Here is a 25,887-nt window from a genome sequence, read left to right on the forward strand (position 1 = left end):
CATTGAAATTCATAAATGGTCTTAGATGGAAATTAGGCAATTGATGTTAGCTGTGTGATTTACAAAAATTAAAATTGGTTGCTTGAGTACATAAGCATCCAGAAACACCTGCAGTTCTCTATCTCTGCATGCCTAGATGTGCTGTTCTGTTGGCTGAGCCGACTGCCATGGTGCCTGTGTCCTCCCTGAAGCCATTTGGCCCAGTTAGGTGGCAGGACTTGTAGCGTGCCAGCAGCATTGTCTCCCACGCTGCACAGTAGCCATGTGCAGCTGTGTACACTGCAGGTCAGTCAGGTACTGGCAGGCTCCTTACGACAGCTATGAAGTCAGAGCATTCATACAGGAAAGGGGAGACCTAGGGCTTATGCTGCCTCAGAGTGTGAGAAATAAAGGTCAGGCTCCAGTGGCATACTGCAACCATGGGAGCAGGAATGGTGCAGGATTTGGCTCCTCCTGCTGAAGGCTGGCTTTTCTGCAGAAAGGATTGCAGGAGTGATGGGGTCAGGAACAGTGTAAAGAAACAAAATTACTGTTTTGCAGGCCAGGGAAGTGGCTATCCTCCTCAGAAAGACTTCTGTATTCTGGTGGTAGTGCCAGAATTATAATGGCATTAGTTATTTTTAATTCACTGTTGGTAGCTAGTGACAAAAACAGAGATGGGACTCCAGAGTTTATAATTCCTTCAGAAGGGCTCTGGCCTTTTCTTTAATAGTCCAAAGATGAGCTGTCCCATCACCTCTGCATTATTCTCTTCCTCACGCATATTACAAGAAAATTGGGAGCTATTTTCTGTACATAGAGAACTGATATAAGTGCACAGATCCAGGCAGGAGTTTCAAATTAGCATTTCCAGTTTAGAATTTAGGGTTTCCTGTTAGTAGATTTGGGTGTTTCATTTTTACGCCAGTCACACAACCTGGTGTGTATTGCAGATCTTATTACTGGAGGTTTTTCCCTCTGCAACCCCTGTCTGTGTCCCCAGCTGAGCTATTCAGACTTGATCTAGCCATACGTGAACTGGGAGTTATGCTTTGGATGCTTTTGATCTTCATGTTAAGAATTTGTTTGCAGTGAAGGTTATAGCAGTTACACAGTTGCTGGTGTCAGAGTTCAGCTCCCTGCTGCAAGAACACTTCTTGTCCCACACTTAGAGAAGGTCTAGAATTGTTCCTATAAAGTAATTTAAAATCTAAATCTGGGGCATAGATGAATGACAGTGTACCCCTGTCCTTGTCCCTGAGAGCATCCTGATTGGGTAAGTACTTTGATCTGCTCTCCCTTCTCATGTTTGTCGGGGTTACCTTCTGAGGAAAAGCTAGGATTTGTGCAGGAAGGGAGGAGAGCAGGATGAGAGCTGTGATGTACTCCCAGACAGATTAGTGGGAAATGAAGACTGTAGAGCACGTTGCAGAAAAAAAATTCTTTCCTGGCCTCAAGATACAGATGAATTTTGTGCAAGGAAACACAGTGCAGAGAAGACTTGTATGGTGTAGTTTCCACCTCAGTTAGAGGTGGCTTTCTGCTGTAGTTGGTCACCTTGAGAATCTGATCTCACTGGAGTGAACAGAACAGGTTAAACTCTGGCTGTTGCATTTTTTAAGAGCTTTTTTTTTATAGCAATCTGTTATTTTTCCTCACAGGCTAGTTCTCTGCTCAAAGCAAAGGAACCCAGCGTGGTGGATGTAAATCCTTCTGAAAGCACTCACTTTAGGGTCATCCAGAGTTCTCCTATAGAGTTTAACATTGTGCCTCCTTTACCTGCCCTTGGACAAGCAGATGCAGCAACTGCTGATGAAAGTGAGCCCTTACCAGCTGAGGCAAATAAGTCAGAGACAGAGTCTCCGGGAGCAGCTGTACCACTATTGCCTGTCAATGAAGAAATAAAACAAGCTGCAGCTTGCTCAGCCCAACCAGCTGGCAAGACAGAATCCCCTTCCAGAAAGAAAGGTAAAGCTGTTGATTCTGCACTTTTATATGTATGATTTTATCTTTAAATTTCATGATGATAAAGCACCTCACTGCCACATAAATTAATCTGTGCCCTGAAAGCACTTTCAAATCTGGAAAGGAGTAAGCTTTAGAAAGAACTTTCAAAACCTGAGCTATGCAGCAGGCTGTTCACAGGAGCTGTGTAGTAAGACAAAAGATTGTCCTTGGTCTGGGATTTTTGGTAGCTCTGTGTTTATGAGCAGGACTGCAAAACTTACTCCAAATTCATCCGTATTTGACTCATTCAGAGATTTCACTTTTTGGTACAAGCATGCTGTATATCTGCTTGTTCACCTGCACTGGCTGCTTTCTGAGTTGTTATGTGTCACTGGTAATTGTGGAACCTCTCTGATCTAGTACAAGGTTGTAGTACATCTTTTGAATGAACAACAGATTTGCTATAAAATAAAGTGCTTTTGTTTCACGCGAGCAATGTCAGTTCTGTGTGGTACGCGTTCTGTCCTGAATTTGTGAAATATAACTCCATCTGCTTTTCTACTTAATTTCTGGGCTCTATAGCCATGGTATTTTATGATAAGTGTTACAATCTTTACAAGAAACTTACTTGCTTAAAAATGTTCTGGTTTAGAGCTCTGGTTATTCTATAATTATGTGAACCCTATATAAGACTAGTTTGTGCAGCTGCTTTTAAATCAGTAAAAATAAAAGTTTCTTAGCCACTTCCCCGTGCATTCCACTGTCTTTGAAGACAAAATTGACAGTGTTACTCTGCTCATTATTTGCTCGTTATGTAACTTTTTTTTTCAGATTGCTTTTCTGATGTTTGATGTTGGAAATAGGGACAGCAAGAAGTCATGGGTTTTAGAATGAATTCCAAAGTAGGTTTTGGCCTTAGAGTGGTTACTTGTCAAGATGTACCAGCATCAACAAGACAGTGATGACTATATGTTGGCACTAGTGAAAGACCTAGGAGGGTTGTCTTGTCCCCTGCAGTAGTGCATGTGCACAGGCAGCACATCAGTTGTATGTGCTAAACAGTGAGTTGTCCCCTTTACAAGCCAGTTATAGTGTATTTAATGAGTGTATTACAGTCTGTTTCTTTTTACAAGGGGGGATTGACGTAGTTCTCAGAGATTAAATGCTCAGATTGCTTTACTGTGATAATAGGCCTGTGCAGATACTCAGAAAGTTCCTTTTGTTGTTTTCCTGCAGTGACCCACTGACTTCTAATTCCCAGTGGTTTTGTCTCAGCGTATCTCCAAAGTAGTCCTCTGCTGTCTCATTTTGTATATGCAAAGTCTGAACAATGTATATGAGCAACTTGCTTTGAAATTTTCTACAAATATAGTTCACAAACTCTTGATAACTTGTCTGTTTTCTCAATCTTAAAATGAACGGTTAAACAGTAATAACAGTTCTGTCTTGTTACTTAGAAAATGCTCGTTAATATGCTTATTTGTGCTCTCCCTTACAGACAAACGAAGTCGGCATCTTGGTGCTGATGGTGTCTATTTAGATGACCTTACTGACATGGATCCAGAAGTTGCTGCACTTTATTTCCCCAAGAAGTATAAGTCCTTTGTTTATATTTTTACTATTTAAAGAGCTCTTGGTGCCTTCCAGATTTAGATCAAACTCTTCACTGCAAACTAGATGACTTGGACTCTGAAAAAGAGGTCTTGAGGTGAAGGCAGACAGAAAATAAAACCCTGCAGAGAGGAATATTAGAGCATTTGGGCCTGAGAAGCGTGCTTGAAACTAGTTTTCTCTTTTGGTCAATTAAGCATAATATATACTTTGTGGATGTTATGTAATGTACACTGATGTTTGTGAGTGCTACTTGCATGCCCTGGGAGAGTAATTGGCCTTTGGATATATTTATCCACATGTCCTTGCTAATTACCGTGAAGAACATATCTTACTGTTAAAAGTATTAGCACAAAATTATTGTTCAATGTTGTTCTACTGTGGCTGATCACCTATAAATATGAATTTTAGAAAATTACTTTTGGAAGATGTATGACACATTTATTTGTGAAAATACTCTACCCTGAACATAGAATTTCCAACTTGTTCTGATCTTTATTAGAGCCTTTTATAACATTTATGATGCTCTTTCCACATCATACTGTGGTTATTTGACTAAAGTTATTGAGCAACAACTACAGTAGCTTGCATTTTTTATTTTTATTCCTTGGTTGCTTAAACTCAGCTGTTGTAATAGTAGCATTTCAATAAAATTGAGAAAGATTAGTAATACGGAGAAAAAAATTGAATTGAAAATCCCTTTCTCAAATGCATACATATAAATCTGGAATGGAAAGCAGAGTTTGATGGGTTTGCACTTCATAATAATGATATAATCTATACATAGATTTTTAAGTGGGTATAATAATTTGTTTCTTAAAATTTTAATCCTAGTAGTTTATACTTAGAGTATTTTATATATTGACATAAAAGAAAGGATATGTATGTTTGTGTATTTGGGTTTAGCAATCAGTTTATAAGATTAATACAAAATAAATAATTTATTAGCATGTGTATTCTTGTTCCTATGTGGGAATAGTTCTGCTAGTATAAATTTTGCTTATAATATTATTTTGTCTACTAAGATTGTACAGTTTGTTACCTTATTTTTCCTATCTGTTTTGAATAAGTGAAGCTATAATTATACGTGCCTAATTTAGGCAACTAAGTAGAAGCGGTCTAATATTTGAGGGTATGTGAGGCCTATACTATTTTGTTTAAACTTTATGGCAAAACTAAGGAAACTTCTTCCCCTCCTTGTCTTTCTTTTTTCCTAAGTGTGTGTCAGATATAAAAAGTACTTGTTGAAGGGAGAGAATTTGGGAATGAATACATGCAGACTGAACTCCTGATTTTTCTTTTCCAGTGGGGATAACGTCCAAAGCAAGAACACAAATGACCCGGGGCCACGGTCTGCCAGTCAGTCTCCGCAGTCTGTTGGAAGCTCAGGTGTTGACAGTGGAGTTGAAAGCACCTCGGACGGAATTCGAGATTTGCCCTCCATTGCCATTTCTCTTTGCGGAGGCCTTACTGAAAACAAAGAAATAACCAAAGGTACAGCATGACTTTCGGAATTGCAGGCCGGTGCTGTCAGCCAAGTTTTACCTTTCTAGACCATGGAAGCAGTGCCCTCCTGTGGCTCTGCTCAAGAATGTGATGAAAAGTACTGTCCCTGTAATGTTTCCTAGAATTTTTCATAGTTAAAATAGTAGACTTATATATGACTTACATATTTGAAAGTATTCTATTAGTATTTTTATTTCCTGATAGTACTGCGTTTTGTATCACAACAGTGTTAATGGTACTTTTATATATTATTTATGTATTGGTACAATATATAGCTAGGAAATTTCCAGCTGTTGGTGTCAGAAATGAAAAAGGTGGTCTGTAAATGGAGACATTAGGTGGGGAAGTTGAACTTTGACCTGAGTTCCTGCTCCACTTCCCATTTCTTGTGTGACTTCTGGATGAAGCATTTACAATGCTCTGTGCCTTAACTTCCAGCTGCACAATGTGAAGATACATGTGTTAAGACTTGCAGTTTCTTCAGTAGTATGGCATCATAAAATTATATGAGCCTGATGCTACACTGATTACTGTTCAGAAGTGAGTTATTAAAACATTTCAAATATGTGGTGATTAGTACTAGAGTTGTGTTGTTGTTTGAATCAATTGTGAATTATATAGATTTTGTGAAAGGAGTTACAGTCAGCGGAAGCGTATTTACTCACAGACACTTTCACTTTGCTGTAGGCCTTACAAGTGATCATTAAGTTTTTGGCTGTGACTTTACATATACCTAGAGCCCATTGGTTCCTTCTTCTAACTTGGACAGAGGATCAGTGAAAGGCATGACAAAATACTTCCTTGCCTGGCTTAGAAGCCTGGTTTTCCTGCCTCACAATTCTATCCCTGAGCTTTCAGTTACCTTGTATTTTGAACAGGAAAGACACCCAGCAGCTGACAAAGAAACCCTCAGCATCTTCTGAGACTGAGAGGCTCTGGACCTCTAGCTTGCTGCTAATTACTAATTACTGATAATCTTAGAATGCTAGTAATGAAGGGCTGACTCTAAATGTGAAACCTGCATGTCTGAGAGGTGGGCTGTCCCAGGCATCTATAAATGCATGCCTTACCTACAAATTTTTTTCTTCCCACAGAAGAATTCTTAGAACATGCAGTAACATATCAGCAGTTTGTGGACAATCCTGCTATCATTGATGACCCTAACCTTGTGGTTAAGATTGGAAATAAGTAAGTAATGTTTCAGGAAAAAAAACTATTTGGTTGTTGTAAGAGAAACACTTTGGTGGTACTTCAGTGTGTTTGATCGGGTTAACCATATCTGAAAAATAGGGTTTGAATGTTCATAGCTTAGATTTATCCAGATAGAGTCAAATCTCTAGTGAACGTAGGCTCTTCTAGTTACCTTTCCTCCTTTAGATTGAAAGTAAAGAGCAGTTTTAGATGACCTGTTACAGCTAACTGACACAACATGAATTTCAAGAAGCTAGTATTAAATACTAATAGTGTTCACACTCAGTTAGCAGAGGAAAAAAGAAATAGGATGTTAACTTGCTAAGGCTTGCTTATGTGCCAGTTTGAATAATTAATATTTCTAGGGATATGATGGTCTGCTTGCAAGCAGTCTATACGCAGCAGTTTGTATAACCTGAATGTTTTGCTAATATCCCTCTATGGAGGCATTGCTTTTCAAGACTTGTCAAACTTCACCCACCCAGTGTGAGGCTTCTATTTCTACAATTTGAAGACATTATTTCATATGTTTGTATTGCTGACAGCAGTGCAGCACTATGGTCTATGCCAGATACAGCTTTTTGAAGGATGTTTTAAGTTGAGACCTCCTTGCACCTGGCATACAATGTTATAGAGTAGAGGAGAGAGCATGACACTGTGCTGCACTTGGAGGTTAGGCCACACGTAGTTATAGACATCACTCATACAAATCTGAGATGCCTGGTGCATCTTTATGTGATAGTTTGTATTGTGTATGTTATGGCCTCATACCTGACCCTCTCTGTGGTCTGAGGTCAGTCAGTTACTGCTTCCCTGCAATAGTTCTCCAAGTTTGGTAATGCTTACCTGTCTACTGATATGTTGGGAAGAGAGGTGTACTTAGTGAGGATCTTACTGTCATATTCTCTGGATGTCATGTGAGCTTCAACTTACCTTGACAGGTGGATGGTAATACTGTATTTGTCCTACTGTCTGTAACGAGTTGACCTATGTTCAGCAGATAACAGCAAAAGCTTGACATCCTCCAGACTATGGCCCCTAACTTTTATGTAGTTCCTTTGATGGAAGAACAGTGAAAAGAGCTTGTGAAAAAATGTAGGTAATGCCGTGATAATAAGGTGTAGTAAGGACGAGGAACGCATGAGAAATAACCTTTCTACTTTAAAGACCTAGCTTCTCTTGCATACCTTGAAAAGTATATGCCAAGAACACTTGTGAACATACTGTGGAATAAAGTGGATCCGCTATTACTGGTGCAGGCCTATGCTAAAGAGACTTCATGGCTTTAACCTGCCAGATGATAATTACTGGGTAGACTGTGAATTGGAACCTTGTGATTACGAAATGCAGTAATCATTTCTCTTGCATGCCCAGGTACTACAACTGGAACACAGCTGGTCCCCTTCTGCTGGCAATGCAGGCTTTCCAGAAACCTTTGCCAAAGGTGAGATTGAATGTGAAGGTTGGTCAGAGAAGGAGTTGTGACATTCTGCCATTTATCGAGGCAGGGAAGAGAATTTTTGTACAAAAGAATCTGCACATCAGTAATACCTATCCACACATAACCATTAATCTATCTTATGCTAAGGGCTAAATAAGCAGGACTAAATTTGGTTTTGAATAGTGTTTATTTGCTAGGCTAAGATCATTATAAATATTTTGAAGAAGGAAAAGTTCCTGTTTTCCTTCATTAATATGGATTGTAAACATATATTGTATTGACCCTTGTTAGTGCTTGCTGTAGCTGAATACTTGGTGACTGCTTTCCATTTTATCCATATATGACACGTATCAAATAAAAATAGAGGCCAAGAATTTTAACCTCAGTGAATAAGCTTTAACTACTAGGTAATGAAGGCCTATAGCTTGCTAGTGTTTGTTTCTTCATTGGTTGTTCATAACCAAGCCAGGTAGGTAGTGACAGATAGCTATGATCGTGACAGCTATATATGTCGGCTTACATTAACCGTGTTGATGAACTTAGTCTGATTCCACACGACCTGGTGCCACATAGATGCTCAGGTCAGAAATACACTCACTGTAAATGTATAGAAAGAAGTAGTATTGTCATTGACACTATTTTGTATCCTGGTTAGCAATGGATTTAATAAATTTTGGAATATAGTTTCTTTCCTTCTGTCATTTGCAGCACTTCACATGTCTTTGAGTTTGATCTATGTGAATTCAAATGCTATCTCTATTGCTGTGGACTTAGAATAAACATTCCTTCGAAGCCCAGAATACTCTCTACCACTGCATTCTTCCTTAGTACCACATTAACTATGTACGCAGTCATGCATAGCTGCACTATAACATCCCAATATAAATTGATCCTAAAAGTCCTGAACATCTGGTGAACCTGGCTTGAATGTCAAGGATGTAACAGAGCCAGATGTTTTGTGCTTTACTGCAAATATTCTAGTTATCATCAAAGATGGAGTTCATCCCCTGGAACTAAAATGCCCACAGAAGGGATGCAGTTACCCTACTCTGTATTTGTTGGGCACTTCCACTGAGTGATTCAGACCTTGTTAGGTGCCTGTTGGGTCTTCAGTAGCAATAAAGGTAATGCAGGGTAAATGCATTTTTAATTAAGTGCTTTGCCTGAGTGAGGTGTTTTGGGTTTTGCTTAGGGTGGGTAAATGGAAAGAATTGGTATGCAATATTTTTCCAATGAGGGAAATGGCAATTCTTTTAACAGCATTCTGGTTATGCCATTATTCATATAGGCCATCAGTTAAGAAAAGTCATCTATGACTGAAATTTGTGTTCATTTTTTTTAGTGTTTAACTTATACTCTGAATGCTGATAACTTTCTAGACAGTGCAGTTTTAATTTAGTGGAGAAGCCACTATATATAGTTGGAACAGCCTGTATGATTGGGAAGGTTAACTTGACTGAACTGTACCTCTGAAATTAAAATTATTAATTTATGCTACCAGTTATCTTTCTTAATGACTTGTTAATTAGGGTTTTGATTGGATGTAATAATGGAACTATGAAATGGAAATACTAAGATACTTTATCAAAACAGGCTTTATGAAGTGATTGAAAACTGGAGTTTTGCAAAATCACTCATTTTCTGCAAAATACGCTTAAAAGCATGTCTAATTGTAAGCATGTGAATTATCTCACTAAAAGCCAATAGGACATCTGCTTGAAGTTGTCCATATGTTTGAGAACTTCCTTAAGTTGTAACCATTGTTCTCAACAGTGGCATTCCATTCCCAGTAGCTCCATCTGCTCCTTGTTTTTCTTACTTTGTTTAAAAGTTCTCAGCTTATTTGCTCAATTTTACTCCTTTGTATTTCTTTCTGTTCTCTTATACTTTAGACGGTATAGTAAAGAGAACCTAGAAAATCTGAGGAAAGGGATGGATTGTCCCATATGTTAGCTGAACTCAACCCTCTCAACTGCTAAGAGTTCTTGGAATCGTGATTTTTTTTATTTTTTTTTTTTTTTTAGATCACTGATCAACATCAGTTTTATTTTGATGACTTTGCTTACAGTGGAGGCTATCATCTCAGAAAGCCAGTGGCTAAACTATTCTAGGGTGTACCAAACACTGGCCACCTTTACTGTAATATTTTCCCCTTTCATCTTTTGCTTGCTGTCTTGAGTGAAAGAATTCAGCTTTCCTTGTTACAATGCATAAGGCTCCAGTCATTACGGGTATTGAAAGAAACTCTTCTCTACTGAGGTCCAGTATATATAAACAATGAAAAGTAGCCAGGGTTTAAAAAAAATATTTCTAACGTCAGTCAAATTCATAGCATCATACTAAACTCATAAATGCTAGTAACTTCTCTGTTTTTTTCCAAAGTGGTGATTAAATGTGAACTTTGTAGTTATTTTAAAATGAGAATAACTATCTTGCATGTTTGTTTGTTACTGTTTTTCGTGAGAGCTCATTCAGGAAGTGATTATTTTTTTTTAAATATCATTTGCGATAAGTAACTTCAACTTAAAACCAGTAGGTTCTCCATTCTAGACATTATACTAATATCTATTTATGCTTTTTTTTCTTCTTTGATTTTATCTTTTTTTCATTTTCCTTTTAAAAAATACCATAAGTATTCATGCTTGAGTTACTTCAGAGCAGCTCTGGATACCATTAGATTTTGCTTTAGTAGAATTTATGGTCCACAGACAGTATGTTTACTTTTCTTCTATTTATTATCAGTTAAAATTGTGTGTTTGACACTTTCTTTCATTTACATATATCAGGTTGTCCTTTGTTTTGGTTTTTTTTTTATGTTACCATCCATTTATCACAGGCCACTGTGGAATCTATAATGAGGGACAAGATGCCTAAAAAAGGCGGAAGGTGGTGGTTTTCATGGCGAGGGAGGAACAGCACTATTAAAGAGGTAAGTGTTAAGAAGCAAGTAGTGTTTCCTTCTGGTTGCAGTGGGAAGGCTGGATACCTCCATATTCATCCCTTGGAACTTTGCTCCTGAGAAGTAACTCTATATTCAGTTTCACTGGGGATATACACATTAAAGGATGTTTAAACAGGATCTAAAGTGACTTCTTTTGATTTCAGAAAGCTTTGGATTAGACCCTACCTGAAACATTTGCCTAGTTTTTTGGTTCTGCATTTATTTTCATTACACAGACCTGAGGCGGTATTATCTAATAGATTAAATCTGTTTGGGAACCTAAATTCAAAGAGGTGTACCACTAATTTAATGGTTTCATGCAGATTACCTACCTTTCTGCAGCTTTCTTTTGATAGTGGAAGAACAGACATATTTGAGTAGTGTGAGCTGTAAAATTCAGCAAAACCTAAGATGGAAAACTGACTATATATTAGCTTTAAAGTCTTTTTGAATTTCTTTTCTGAGCATTAAAAGTTTGTGGTAACAGTCTTAGTCATGGATGAACACTAAAGAACAGTGAAAAAAACAGAGCTTTATATGAAATATTGATCTCCTGTCTAGACATATTTAATCTTTAAAGTTGGCTAATAAAACTTCTTCATATTAATTTATTCTACTGAAGCATTAGTAGTTGAGGGGAGAAAATGACTTCTAATACGTTTTTATGGTTGTGCCTCAGTCGATGAACTTTTGTAGCCTTGCATGAAGTAACTGTTGTACTGATCTGTGGGTATGGGCTTCAGAGCGTGAGATTTTAGTTTTTGCAGTTTAAGTTTTTTGCATTTCTCTCTGGGTGGAAGTACTTTGTTATCTCTTGAGCTGTGACAGCTATAAATGGAAAGAGGAGGTGTTGTTGGTGTGTCTTGTAAAATCACTAAAAATCTTGTGGGATGAAACTGATGGAGCTTAGCGTTTACTTGTGGTAAAGCAGTCTGGAAAGTTTTATTGGATTGAAGATTTTAATGATTCTATGAAAGGTAATTGTGTATGTGTTTTTTTTGTGGTGATTTTGTTTTTCTTCTCCAGAGTCATATTTTGCATTTTTAGGTGAAATCTAACTATTTGAGGTGCATGAACTAAGTAGTTGCGGCATTGATCCCAGAACTTCAACAGTACTAGATGTGAAATCTGGTATTTCTGTACTACTTCCATGCAAAACTAAATCTTAACTATTCTTCTGAGGTTTATATTTGCAATTTTTAGTTCTTTCCGCAGCCTTTATTCTTTAAGACGACCATGAAGCTTTACTTTGCCTACAAGCAAAAGAAACAAACATGCTGTTGATTTTTACCAAGCCTGTACAAGACAGAATTTGGTTTTCAAATATTTTTCTAAAAACACTTGTTCTCTGCCCTACAGGAGTTGCACAGCTTCTCATACTTGTATTTTTACAGGAAACAAAGCCAGAGCAAGGTATGAGTGCGAGTAGACTTACAGGAGAAGACTCTTCACAGATGAGCATGGCAAACAGGTACCCCCAAAATTATCTGTACCTGAAATGAGCAGGAGTTACGAAAGCAAGCTACCTCTTACACTTGAGCAAAGAAATACAGTGTCAGTGTAATATGTTTAATGTTTTATTTATTGCACCAAATAAGTGCAGATGGGAAGGCCCTACCCATTGCAGGGTTGCAGACCTTGCAAGTGTACTGTGACATTTCTGTGGTTTGGCTGGCAGCTCCATGACACACATTCCAGCCCCTTAAAAACAAACAGTAATTGGAGCAGTTTTCCAAAGCTGTATGTGTGTCTCTAGAGTTCTCAAATGAACATCGTAGATGATCCCATGCTGTTGTCAGATCCCAGTTGCTAAAATTTCTGATTTACTGATATTTATGGCCAGACAACTTAATTTGTTCCTGCATATTTTGAGAAGTCCAGGGGCCTAAGACTTTATAGAGTTCTTTTCACAGGCAATAGTCATGGTTTTCTATTACTTCTTTCAAGGAATGCAGAAGTCTCTTCCTTCTTATGCTTCAAACTAAGCCTACTGTATGGGCAGAATCTCTCCTTCAGGAGGGTTCCATAAGATGAACTTTAATTTGCTCAGAGGCTTGGAGGGATGACTTAGCCAGGGACAGCTCTCCTACCTTGCTCCTTTTCTGTACATACAGATCTTAGTGTAAAGACAGCCATCTATGTACTGTCTGCACTTTGGTCTGAAAAGGGCCAGATTCAAATATGCTTTATGCTCATAAGTTAAGTTCAAGGATCACCTTTATGAAACAAAAAGCTGTTATTCTTTCTGGAGGTCAGCAGCTGCAGTCCAGGCGAATGTGCTGGAAGGAGGATTCCTCATTCTATAGACCAGCTGTTGTCTCAGATGCCTTTCTGAGTTGGTGAAAGCCACAGAATAAATTGGAAAGGCTGATTTTCCTTCTAAGGATGACAAGTGACATTTTGGTCTGTTTCTTACACCGTTGTTTAAAGATAAGCTTTGGAGTAGGATTAAGATTTCAAGCAGACTAGATTCTGTAATTGGTGTTATTTGTTTAAATTTTAACTGACCTTAGAAATTTGTCATTAAGGATTTATTACTTGCAAGCAAAATTGGGCAAGTGGATTGTTGAATGAAGCTTTTGAGATCCTGTATTACAAAGGATAAGATAGGCTTTTAAATGTTATTTGTCATGACATGTGGTACCTTGATACCAAGATTTCCTAATATCAAACAATATCCAGGTGTGGTCAAAACAAGAGGCCAAATGCTGATTGTTTTAAAGGTGAGATTTGTAGGATCTGAAAGGGTATTTTACCTTCCACCTAAAGTCTTAGATTTGTTGGCTGTAGGAAAACTTTCTCTGTGAAGAAGAATATCCTTAACAAATCTCTGAAAAAATGGTTGTAGCAGAAACAAAGTAAAAATTGTACTAATGTATATTTAAACAGAATTGTGTAAAGGACCTCAGGTTTTATGATTTTTCATCATCATATCCTGACTGGGATAATCCTGGAAAAGAATAATCCAATGATCTAAAGTTGCTCATTGAAAGAGAAAGAAGAGTTAGTTTCTATAATAAAATTTCCATCACTTGGATTTTTTTTGTTAACTGCTAAATTCTTTGGGGTAGGAAAGAAGGGGGGGGAAGAGAAATCCAGCATAACTAATGCCTCTTTCTTCTTCTGAGAACTGAGGATTTTTTGTAGTTGTGGTATCTAATGGGTATTATCTTTTTTACCACTATGAGATTTTTGAGTCAATATGGCACATTAATTTACATCCATTTAAATTGAAAGTAATGAAAACTACCTTATAGACCAGTTAATGGCTAGAACAATCAAAGTGTGAATAATGGGGAACATGCGTGAATGAAAATTCAGGACTTCATTGATATATTTAAAGCCATAATGTGAATGACCTCCTGTGAGACAGTACTTAGGAGCAGAGAATCAATGCCTTACTTGGTGACTCACTGTTAATGCATGTTTAATGGATACTGAGATGCATTTACTGACATGATAACATCATTTTCTCCATGTGCAATGTTCCAGAATAAAAGATGAATCTTCTTCAAGCGATGAAGACCCTAGAGCTGCCAAACAAAACCTCGGGTCATTACAAACCAACTCAAGTCATCTCTCATTATTGTCTGGAATCAGTTACAAAAAAACACTTCGACTCACTTCTGACCAGCTTGTGAGTTAATTTTACATCCTTGTCCTGAAGTGTCCTTTCTAATACAACATGAACAATACTGTTATTCAGGCTTGCAAAGCTTAATTAGCTCTTATGTCTTGCATTTAATTCCCTCTCATTATATTAAAAAAAAAATAGCTTTTCCCATTTCTCTTCACATTTTAAAGCATTAATGTTGTACCTTGCAGCGAGTGCTGGGGTTCAGACATTGGGAGACATGGGATCCCATTTAGACAAATACCAAAATTAAATTCCAAAGTATGTATTTGTCACCTGAATAAGTGTACTAGAACCATGTCCTTTTTGTATTGTGTGTATATTAACTCACAGGTCTCTCCTCTTTTCTTCTTTTTTTTCCTCCTCCTGTTGCTTTCCTCATATTCATAGGTAGACAGTCACAGTTCACATAAATATCATTTTGTGTTTGAAACTTCTGAAAGAGCTGCTTGTGAATTCACTGTGAGACTAGACTATTAATTTCTTTGGAGCCAATTCTCTTCCTCTGTGACAGAGGTGTTTTGACTAATGGTGACATTCCAATTGGATCTGGAAAAATGGGCTACTTTAGGGAAATTCTTTTTGTCGTCTTACCCATAGACAGTTAAATTTCTGAAGAAAACCCACACTCATTGTGGGTCATTGCCTGAATAGTTTGTAAGAAATGTGATTTTTTCCCTAAAAGTCAGATGGGATATATAGGTAATTTTCTATAGCAAACAGAAGACAAAGGTTACACAAATGTAGATTCTCAGATCCAGAAACCTCTCAGAAAAATTACCTGAAGCTAAAACTACTTTTAAATTGGTTTCTTGATGGAACAGTGGGTGAGACTCATCAGTTACCCATCAGTTCTGAATTCCCACCTCCTTGTCACTTTTTAACTAATTGAATAACTGCAGTGAAATACAGCTAAGAAGAAGAGATACTGAAGTATTAAACTCCTGCAGGTTTTGTGGAAATTGTTAGGTCCACAAATAGAATGAGATAAGTAGTGTCTTGCCCAGCATATCACTAAGCAACACAGGAGATGGTGGGAGGGAAGAGCAGCGAAGTGGGAGAGTTGAGGATTTGGTAGAGTGAAGGTCATATGATATGAGAGGTGGGTTATTGTAGGAAAGATGTAATACTGTAGAACAGGAATCCCCTTATAAACACTCTTAATTAGAGTTGGCGAAACTCCTTGTTACTCACGTTTCTCTCTGCAAATTCCCCCATACATAGTCCCTATTTCATAACTTGTTATTGTTTATGTGAACTTTTGGGGAGATTTTTCTTTTTATATCCCTGACTATGAAACTGAATATTTTTGGTTTGGTTTGTTCTGCTCTGTAAATCAGTGCTTGGCGTACACCACACCAGGCAAACCTCTGCTATCAGTATTAGACAATAGCTCTGCCGAAAGCAATGAGATTCAGCGTGACCAAGGCAGTGTGCATCTGTGGGTTTATTTGCACTGTGTCAGTTTCACATGCTCAGTTTGTTGATTATCTTGCTGATAATGTCTTGCAGAAAAGCTTAAAACTCAAGAATGGCCCCAATGATGTGACCTTTAGTGTTACAACACAGTATCAAGGCACGTGCCGCTGCGAAGGCACCATTTACCTATGGAATTGGGATGATAAAGTTGTTATTTCTGACATTGATGGAACAATTACACGGTGAGTTCATGAACAGGGAAAGAGAGGCGTTATCTACACAGGCAAGTTGTCCTTTGGACTAAAGGAAAAATTAACTAACAGGGAATTTTGAGTCACAGAATCATCATATTCTAGTGTTTGGGTGGTGGGGTGCGTGTGTGTGTGTTTTTTTTAATTTGGCTTTCAAACAATGCAAGAATCATTAGCTGAATTCTTAATTTAATAAAGACACATGACATATGTGCCTATTTTTTGTCGCCTATTGGTGTTTCATGATAGTATTTACAGTAGTATTGGAGGACCTTCTGCAAAATCACAACCTTTCTGCTGCATCACACTTATGAAGCAAACTGGCTACATTAATAAGAAGAAACACATGAATTCTGTTTTAAAAAGCATTACTGGGGCGTTCCAGTGAGAGGCATTATTATTTAGAACACAAGACTCCAAAATCTATGTCAGAATTAGAATTTAATGGAAAGTTTCAGATTAGCGCTTTGGGTAAAACCCACGATTTTGGAGTGAACAAAATGATTCACTTGCTGATTTTTATTTATTTAACACTGGGGAAAACAATTGTGTGGGGAGCAGGCAAACACATAAGAAAAATACAAGCATTGTCTTTTGGCCTTTTAAAATTAAATGCTTAGAGTTGTTTCAAAATCAATTTCTTTCAAAAATCAAACAGGAAAAATAATATCCAAGAGCAGTCTGGGGTGAATTAAAATACTTGATTTAAAATGAAACTGTTTTCTTCCTTGTGATTTATCCATTGTAGGGCATTTTTTTTTTTTTATTCCAACATAAATGAATATCCCCTCTCCCTCCATTGATTTCTTAAGCTTCAATAAAATAAGTAGGATCTCTTCTCTCTGCTGTTGAGCTCACCAGAGAGTTACTGAATCACTTCACCTTACAATACCACTGCAAATCCATCTTAAGCCACTGCCCAATGTTTTCTTCTCATGCAAGATATTCAAGGTGTGGATTTCTTGCTGTGTATCGGTAAATCTTTTGTCAGGTGAGGGTGCTTATTTGTTTGAATTTCTAGGTTATTATAGTGTAAAAAATTTTCTTTCATGTAAAGGGGGAAATACATTGAAACCAGCATAACTATTTCATAATACTTCACATATAACCAACTGCCAGTTTCATGCAAAGGCAGTTTGAAGTAAACTATAATGTGACTTATTTTATGCTTGCAATTTCCCATGAACTTGCTTTATGGGTAGATTTGGTTTATTTAGAAAACATTTAATGTAAATCACAAAAAGTATCCTTAGTACTGGCCAGCCTGTTAGGCAGGTCTGATTGATAACATGAAGTTACAGCATATAGGCTACCTTATGGGTCACAAGTTTATCCACGAAGACAGGTCCTGGGGCACAAGAATAATTGAAACAATATGGCCAAGGATGGTCATGTCAGCCTATCTCAAAAGAAAGGGGAATAAAATCATCCTCTTCTGATTACAGTCAGTACCTTACTGAAAACCTTATTTTCTTTTGCCGCTATCCAGATAAGTTAGTGAAGTTTGTATTAGCCTCAACTGTTATTATAAGTATTGGGTTTTTTTTTTCCCAGTTCAATTATATTGGTTTTCCTTTATTCAGGTCAGATACTTTAGGTCATATTTTGCCGACTCTTGGCAAAGACTGGACACACCAAGGGATTGCAAAGTTGTACCATAAAGTGAGCCAGTGAGTATTCAGTAAATCTGTGCACGCATCTGTGGCTTGTTTGTGTTTATTCATTTGCACATAACAATTAACATTTCTGTAGATTTCTCTTAACCTATAAGGGTGATGATTTTATCAATGTCTTATTCCTTCAGTGGTGCTTACACAGGGTGAAAATCTGCTGTGTGATATCCAGAGAAAGACCTGTGTTGTGTTATGAAAAGCAAAACCCCCCAACAATGAGCAGTGACTGCTTTTCCAGCCTTCCCAAACAGATAGCTACAGTTAGATCCAAAACCTGTATTTTGCAATACAGCAAGTGGAACTGTTTTGCAGACTGGAGTTGCAGCAGTATTCATTCGTAAGATGCTGATACACCTTCCCTTCCCTCTTTGTTGAGGATATTGTGAAATGCGTAAGGACTGTTTACCCTAGGGTGGTCACTGTAGGTGAGTTCTTCTTGCCAAACTTGACTCACCTGGGGTCATGCAGGGATGGAATCTAAAACACATGGGATGACTTTTTCTGAGGGGAGTTTCCTCTTTTTCCAGTGACTAAAAGGGGAGTTTAATGAAACAGCTTAGACTTGAGCCATCTAAACGTTAGGCTTCTGGTCAAGCAAGATAAGTCTCACCCTTAAAGCACAGTGCAGTGTCTTATCTTGAGTAGAAATGGACCCATTTTGGGTGCTCACTGCTAATATTCTTGGGGTTTTTTTATTGTATAGATAATTATGAGCTTCGAAGACATTGATTATGATCTTTACTAGTGATGATTATATGATATTTTTTTTGTTATTTCTGTATAATGTATTTGTTGTTATTCCATTGTTAAATTGCAAAGTTAGGAAGGATCAGTTTTAAAATATTTTTGTGTCATTGGTTAATTTTGAGAGTAGATGATAAGTAAACATTGCTTAAAGTGCTATTTAAAGCCGTTGAAGGTCAGTAAGACATATGCAGTGATGAGCCTGAGGAACAGGCTTTTACCTGGCCACACCAGTGTGAGCTGCTATATTATAGGTCAGTAGTTGACCTGCACCGGTGCCTGCTGGTCTACAGTAATAAATACCTTCTGTGCCACTGTAGGTGGAAAGAGCTGGATTCATCATGTTTGCTTGTGGCTTGTACACTCTGTGTAATTCGTGGAGAAAGGCAGGCGTCTTCAAAAAGTAGCTCAATACACCTAAGATCAAATAATGTTTTGAAAAAATGTATTTCCATTAGCTATTGAAGAAATATTGGGCAACGGTAGATCAGCTGTTAGCAGGTCAATTAATGCCATTAACTGGGGGACTATCTGGAATGATCTAGAATAATATATTTCAAAAAACTGAGGATAGGTCCTCTGATGAATATGAGCAGGAGAAAAACAGTGGGACCATACCAACTTGCATGGGGTGATGTGTGGGAATGCTTCCTGGTGAGCCAGGCTAGTGCAAGAGTACAGTTGTACTGTTGGTTCCCTGGATACTTTTTGCAATGTAGTCAAGCCATTGTGTACTCCAGAGGATCGAAGACAGAATAAGGTGAATCTTGTGATTACCAATTGAGAGAAAAAAGGAAATGAGGAGAAAAATTAAATGATGTCTGAATGGGGTCAGATGAAGTTTCTGATTTTAACTTTTACAAGGAGGATTACTGATTGCTGTCTGTTCAGGTTGATATTTCTGCTTTACACAGAAAATATTTTTTTTTATTACATTACATTCAGCTGTTCTTATATATTCAAATTACCATAAATGTTTGAAGAACCTCTGGTACACATCACAACTGTCCTATTAGTTAATCTGATTTATTCTGTGTACTAGGGTTACACTAAAGTTTGTTTATCACTTGTTTTACACAGATGATGAATTATATACTAGAGATGATGGAATCTAAATTATGCCAGAGACATTTGTCTGTGCTTTTATTCCATATAGACATACATGGTCACAGAAAAGACAGGACACCCTGGGGATTCACATGCTGAGCATATTTAGTTCTGTATATAACCTCCACATTACATTTGGTGAAAATGTTAATTAATTTTTTTAATTGCAGTTGTTATTTCTATGCCTGCCAGCATTGTCAATTGTTAGGGCTTCCGTGGTCATAAACATAGGGAAAAATAGATTTGAATCATGTTGTTTTTCAAATTACTGAGTTAATTATGTAGTGGCTAGATATTACAACTGTAGTGGCTAGATATTACAACTGAACACCATATTAATGTTCAATAGTTAGATTTAATGCCTGTGCATGCACTGAATACAGTATTTCTTCATTTCATGAACAATGATTTCTTTATAGGACTTACAAAGTAAATTGCTGCTAAGTTGAACTAACATCATTGGACTCTGTCCTATCATGAACAGAACCAAGGGTAACCAGTGACTTCTGCCAAATGCCAAACTTTTATTTCAGTGTCAAGTCAAAGATTACTTCTCAATAATGTGTTTTAAAGTTTAAATTTGCTCTAACTTGAAGGAATATGATACTGCTGCACATAGACTAGTCTTTTTTTTTGCAGAGGCCGAAGGGGCAGGAATGCAACACTGTTAATACAGCAAAAGCTAATACACTGCTTTCTGCTTTGTGCCGAGTGTTTTCCTCTTATCAGATGTCACTTCAGTTAAGGAGTATGGTTCCACTATGCAGGTGCATATAAAAAGCTGTAAGAAGTCGTAAGTCATGAGAAGACCAGAGATAAATGAGCCCTCCTTGTGTGTAAATCACTAAATGCAGTGGGGCTAGATGGATTTTAATTATCCAAGTTTTTGGCGTAGATGTTTTTTATTCCTTTTAAATAAGTCTAGGTTAAACATGTCTGTTTAACAGTCATGATTTGATTCATGTAAAAATAAACACACAGAATGCCAAAATACCTGCCTTGGTTTTACAGTAATTTATTCCTTTATTTCTGTTCACAGAAATGGATATAAATTTTTGTATTGCTCAGCACGTGCTATTGGAATGGCAGACATGACCAGAGGATACTTGCACTGGGTCAATGAACGAGGAACTGTGCTGCCTCAAGGGCCAGTGTTGCTGAGTCCAAGCAGCTTATTCTCAGCTCTTCACAGGTAATGCAATTTCACTTTTATGCAGAAAGAAACTCAGATGTTGGTGCAGGCTGAATTCTCGCTTTTTTTAATGGGAGTATTTGGAATCATTCATAATGGTTTTTTTTCTTATGTATTGGTGCAAAATTTAATTAAGAAGAAATTTTGTTAGAGAAAGACCAAAATTCAATAGATAGGCACGTTGCTTGGTTTGTCACTTAGGCATGCCTTAATAAACATCTGCATTCACCGTTTACCAATAGGTACGGCCTGTTGACTTCATGAGTTTAGCATGGTGTGTTAATATTTAGCTATGGGAAAAATCGAGCATTTTAATAACAGTTACTCTTGCCTTGATTTGTAAGGTGTTCCAATTGGCATAAATATTTTTTGTGGAAGCATATTTGGTGAGTTTTGAAGAAATTCATGTGAAAATGAATTGAACTTTTTACTCCTGACTGCAGTTTAGTATTCTGTGTGGACAGTTTTGTTCTTCCTAGTTGTTGAACTGTAATAAGTGAATAATAATAGCACAGATTATGAATAATGTACCTTCTTCCTAATTCAGTGAAGCATGTCAAGTGATTACTGAAAATATTTCAAGCTGTTAAAAGCTGCTGTGACAGGATATATTTCATTAGAATTTTTAATGGAAGGTTGTTCAGATGTTCCCCTGATTGACTGACGTGCTACAGGCTGTCTTACCAGTCGTGTTCTAAATATAAGAGACTCTGGAGATACCGCAGTGCACTTCTTTGGCTGCAATTATTATTTAATTAGTCTAAGGGTAGTTACTGTTATCTTATGCTCCTCATATCTAGGAATACATTTAAAAGTGATACTCTTTTTGGTGTCTTGTTTAGACTAAAGAATGTCCATCTTTCTGTGTGCACTATTGTAACTGCTGTGATATGTGGGCAATAAATGATTTCATTGCTATCCATAGATTTAATTATTGTGGTTTTGAGGGCTCTGAGATCAGCTGTATACAAGAGTGAGGAAAGATGGTTTTATTCTTCTTTTGTACATTCTCGAACTTTGATTTATGCAGAAAGTGCTGTTCCAAAGGGCTGTTTTACTGCTGTGAAGCTTCTGTACTATTCACATCTTCCTTGACATATGTGTTGGTGCTAGGATGTGGGATTCTGAGCTTCTTAAGCATTTTTATGTCGTGCTGGCATCTTCCTGTGTTATGGGAACTCCAGACTCTGCCACCTGTTCAGTCTCCTGGCCAAGAGGAGCTGTTATGAAAGGGCTTTTGCCCAGAGATGAGAACTCCTCTGTTCATTAATGAATTTTATATTCTGTAAGGAGCAACCAAAGAGAAACAGAAGATTCCCTTATTCCTTAACTTTTGCTAATTGGCAGTGATGGAGGACCCTGACAGTAAAAGTATGTTAACAGGCTGAGGTGCTTCTAGCTCATATGGTAATTGCAGTCCTTTAAAAAAAAATAATAATAATAATAAAAAAGCTGTACGCAGTGAAGGCTAATATAATCTATGAATCATTCTGCAGTTCTCAGGAAGCAGTTTACCTGATGACAATTCATGTCTCATAAGACTTTATTTAGCAGCTGCTCCCTGTAATCAACCATCCTTGCTCAGTACTCATCTTTACGACATAGGTTTCAGTAGAAGTTCCCTTGTTTCAGAGAATTTATTTATTGTTCCCATTATATAAGCTTGGGAATGCTGTTTTGTCTTTGTGGGCACTGTGATTTCCAAATGAAGATATATTGGAGAAGGATGGGGGCTCTGTAGGAGTATCCAGCTAGGTGAAAATTTGATTAAAGAAAATAAAGTGGTCTGTGCTGTATCTCATGTGTACTTATTTAGCTGCCTTTTTTTATCATTTCAGGGAAGTGATAGAAAAGAAGCCAGAAAAATTTAAAGTTCAGTGTTTGACAGACATCAAAAATTTGTTTTATCCTAACACAGAACCCTTTTATGCTGCTTTTGGAAACAGACCTGCTGTAAGTAATAGCTAAATTTATTTCTATTGCAGAGAACAGAAAGGTTGCTTTTATTTCATGGTTCTGTTGCATTAGAACCTAGAAGTTTTAAATAGGGGTTAAGATTATTTTATTAGACCACATACAAAGGAAATTATAAAGGTTCTTCCTCAAAGATCTCACAATGTAAGATGCAAACAGAGATGGAAGGAACTAAGTTCTATCTGTATAAGTTAGCAGTTAAGCTTGTGTGAAAACACTGATTTCATTTTGATGCACACTGATACAGTGTCAGTGAAATACCTGTGGACAGACAGAAGATCTTTCAGGTGAATATTGGTGGGACTTATACTTGAAATTCTAAGTACACTCGAAAGAACTTTGATGTTCCACTGATATTAAAAGGTTCTACTTTGCATGAAGAGTGGTATGTTTGACATGGAGAGGGGAAGACAGATCTGTCACCCATTCGAAGGCTGTATAATTGGGCTATAGGCTTTTCTTACTCCTGTCCTAGACCAAAGAATATTTTTATGTATCCAGAAAATGAAATGATCATAGGGGCTAGGGCAGAGGTAGGGACCCTGGCATGTGGTTATCCCTTCTTTTAAACTGTTTGCATGATCCAAGAGACTGTTTTAACACAGGCAGTTAACAGTCTTCCAGGCAATTTCTTGATGTGATTGCTGTGTTAGCTTGGGGCATGGACTTTTCCAATTAGGCATTTTGATACAGCCATACTAGGTGGTGGTGGTGTGTGTATGTGGGGGTATGGGGTTGTTTTTTCATTGTGCATTTTGGGGTTTTATTTGAGGGGAAGGATGTACTGAGTTTAATAAGACTGACACAATGTCAAGAGACTTCCAGGTCAGAGAATGGGCACTCTTAGTTCACCAGTATAGATATCATTACAGGTGCCTAAGGAAGGACAGAGGTTTTGTTTCATTCAGAATCTTTGAAAGCATCCTCCTTTCAGAAGGGGATGTATAGAAAACCTACTTCTGTAGGTATTTACAGTTTTACTGGGTACCCAAGCTTATTTGCTAACTAATTTATGCAGATGGGCCCCTTATTTGTGCCCAGGAGCCCCAAAACGCGTTTGGTACATCCTCCAGCTCTGCACTGTCAGGTAATGTTTCCATAACATGTAAGAAGAAGCCTGGTAACACCAGTGTGGTGTTTATGGCTAAGGACCACTGGCGCACAGCTTGAGTGTATCCACCCTCTTTTGGAAGCTAAACCCACTTAATTGTATGCCTGTGTCATGGCCATGCAATTAAATCTTAAGGGAATAGTCCTTGGCCTTTTAAGATTTCTTAGTATGATTAGCCAGAGAACACTCCAGTTGGTTACCTCTTTGTTTGTTGGTGGAGAGAAAAGGGATGCGTCTGGAGACAAAGTAATTCATTCAAGCACTGGGTGACCGTCTTTCTCCACTGACTCATTAAGAGGTAAACGCTTCTCACTACAGCACCCAAGGGCCATGGATTCCAGCCCTAGCTGCTCACTGCTGTAAGAGCAGAGATACATTCACCAGCATAAACGTCGATAGCCTGGGGACGTTATCAGTATGAATGTGGACAGTGGCCGTTGCCAGTGTGGATATGTATATTCACAGACTGAGCGGTTTAGAAGCCTCGATGTTGGACAGAGGTGCCTGGCAGGATACTTTGGCATTGAAACCATGGATGTTGTAGCTACGTTTGAGAGGATTCACCATGCTTTTCTGGTGGGACTTTGTTTCTACGTTTGCTTCATATTTTTGTTAGGGTTGCTGACATTTATGAGCAACAGCTTTTTCACCTTCATCTTTTAGCAACTTGCATTTTTAAAAGCAATATGTCAGAGAGGGCAGGAGGTTCTTCCTGTCTAGTTGTTCTATTAAGCTGTTCCATCATACACAGCTTAATCTTCATTATCAGGTAACTTTTGACATATGGTTCTGAAATGACTTTTTAAACGCTTCATGTATACTTCAATAAAATTTCAAGTAAAGCAGTAAGGGGGTGTTTCTAAAGGATCTACTGGTCATGCACTCCTCTGATCATTGTTGGAGTGCGGTCTTCAGGTGGTGTGCCGCTGTTTTTGTGAAGATCAGGATCATTGCTTTCTCAATTTTCTGTGCTGCTTGTTTCAGTTTTGTTTTTTGATTATTCTTTTTCCATAACAAACTCAGTGAAATTTCAGTATTCATTCATGTTACAGGTGTGGACAGTGCATGGAGGGCCAGGATGCTGAATTCTTGAAGTGACTGCTGTTCATTGTTCTCCAATTACTTAAGTTTTTTTAAACAGTCTTGACAATATAGAGATACAAATAATCTTTATATTTTCATTAATATTCCAGTCTTTTACCACCTCAGCTTTTACAACATTATTTATATTAGTAAAAATGGAAGCTTGTTTTTGCTCTGATCTGGGAGTTATTTTAATCTCTGGTTTTGTAAAGCTTTTCTTCAGAACTGATCAGAAGTTATTTTGATATTACTTTCCTTAACGATTTGAATTTCTTAGAAGACATTCTTAATTTTTACTTCTAATTGTACTTCCCAGAGTTGCATCTGCATTACCTGCTGGGGCTCACTGCTGCTGTTTTGGCATATAGCCCTTGCTTTCCATTCTTTCCCCCTTGCTCTGACATGGAGTCAATGTGTACATATGGCACAAATCCAAATTCAGGAGCTACAAGATGTTTCCAGGGGTTTTAATGTAGACACAGTTGTTATGACTTCCTTTTGTGACCTCGTCCTTACAAACTAATTGCTATTTCATGTGTTATATGTTTTAATCTCTGTACATTCTTGCAAGATACTCGGTACACTGTGTTCCAGAAATGAAATATTCTCTGAAAGAAAAATGAAAGTGCAAATGGTTTTACACCAAATATCATTAGTTTTATTTTGAATGTTATTTTCGATTCAAGGGAATTTACTGAAAAAAACGAACATGATTTTGATCAGTAGCTTAAACTGAAGTGGCAAACTCCTTGTGTAGCTGCAAATCATCCGCTTCATGAACAGTTTGTTAAACTGACCTCGTTTGTAACATAATGGAGAATTGCACAAAATAACTATGTAAATTTAGTACCAATACTGTGCAGATGTGTTCTTCTGTGTAATATATTCTAGCAAGAATGATAAACATTATTGTGCAAAGGCAGAATCATGACTTTTTTTTTCTCCCCTCCCCGCCCCCGTTTAGGATGTTTATTCGTACAAACAGGTGGGAGTTTCTTTAAACAGGATATTTACAGTTAATCCCAAAGGAGAACTTATACAAGAGCATGCGAAGACAAACATCTCATCGTAAGTAATCCCTTA

At 37.5% G+C, this 25,887-nt stretch overlaps 1 protein-coding gene across 3 annotated transcripts in view; it reads left to right on the forward strand.

Moving 5' to 3' along the window:
- LPIN1 (lipin 1) overlaps positions 1 to 25,887 on the forward strand; it is an 83,590-nt gene that overhangs the window by 53,302 nt on the left and 4,401 nt on the right. For all 3 annotated transcript variants that reach the window (XM_080390645.1, XM_080390646.1, XM_080390647.1), the window contains 13 exons: positions 1,641 to 1,947; positions 3,425 to 3,518; positions 4,844 to 5,031; positions 6,138 to 6,231; positions 7,609 to 7,678; positions 10,512 to 10,604; positions 12,011 to 12,087; positions 14,109 to 14,253; positions 15,763 to 15,911; positions 17,504 to 17,590; positions 20,484 to 20,636; positions 22,475 to 22,589; positions 25,769 to 25,872. In XM_080390645.1, the coding sequence (XP_080246771.1) occupies positions 1,641 to 1,947; positions 3,425 to 3,518; positions 4,844 to 5,031; positions 6,138 to 6,231; positions 7,609 to 7,678; positions 10,512 to 10,604; positions 12,011 to 12,087; positions 14,109 to 14,253; positions 15,763 to 15,911; positions 17,504 to 17,590; positions 20,484 to 20,636; positions 22,475 to 22,589; positions 25,769 to 25,872 (1,676 nt within the window). The remainder of the gene's footprint in view (positions 1 to 1,640; positions 1,948 to 3,424; positions 3,519 to 4,843; positions 5,032 to 6,137; positions 6,232 to 7,608; positions 7,679 to 10,511; positions 10,605 to 12,010; positions 12,088 to 14,108; positions 14,254 to 15,762; positions 15,912 to 17,503; positions 17,591 to 20,483; positions 20,637 to 22,474; positions 22,590 to 25,768; positions 25,873 to 25,887) is intronic.

This window comes from Falco punctatus (genome assembly GCF_963210335.1).
Source record: "Falco punctatus genome assembly, chromosome: 5".
Taxonomy (NCBI): Eukaryota; Metazoa; Chordata; class Aves; order Falconiformes; family Falconidae; genus Falco; species Falco punctatus.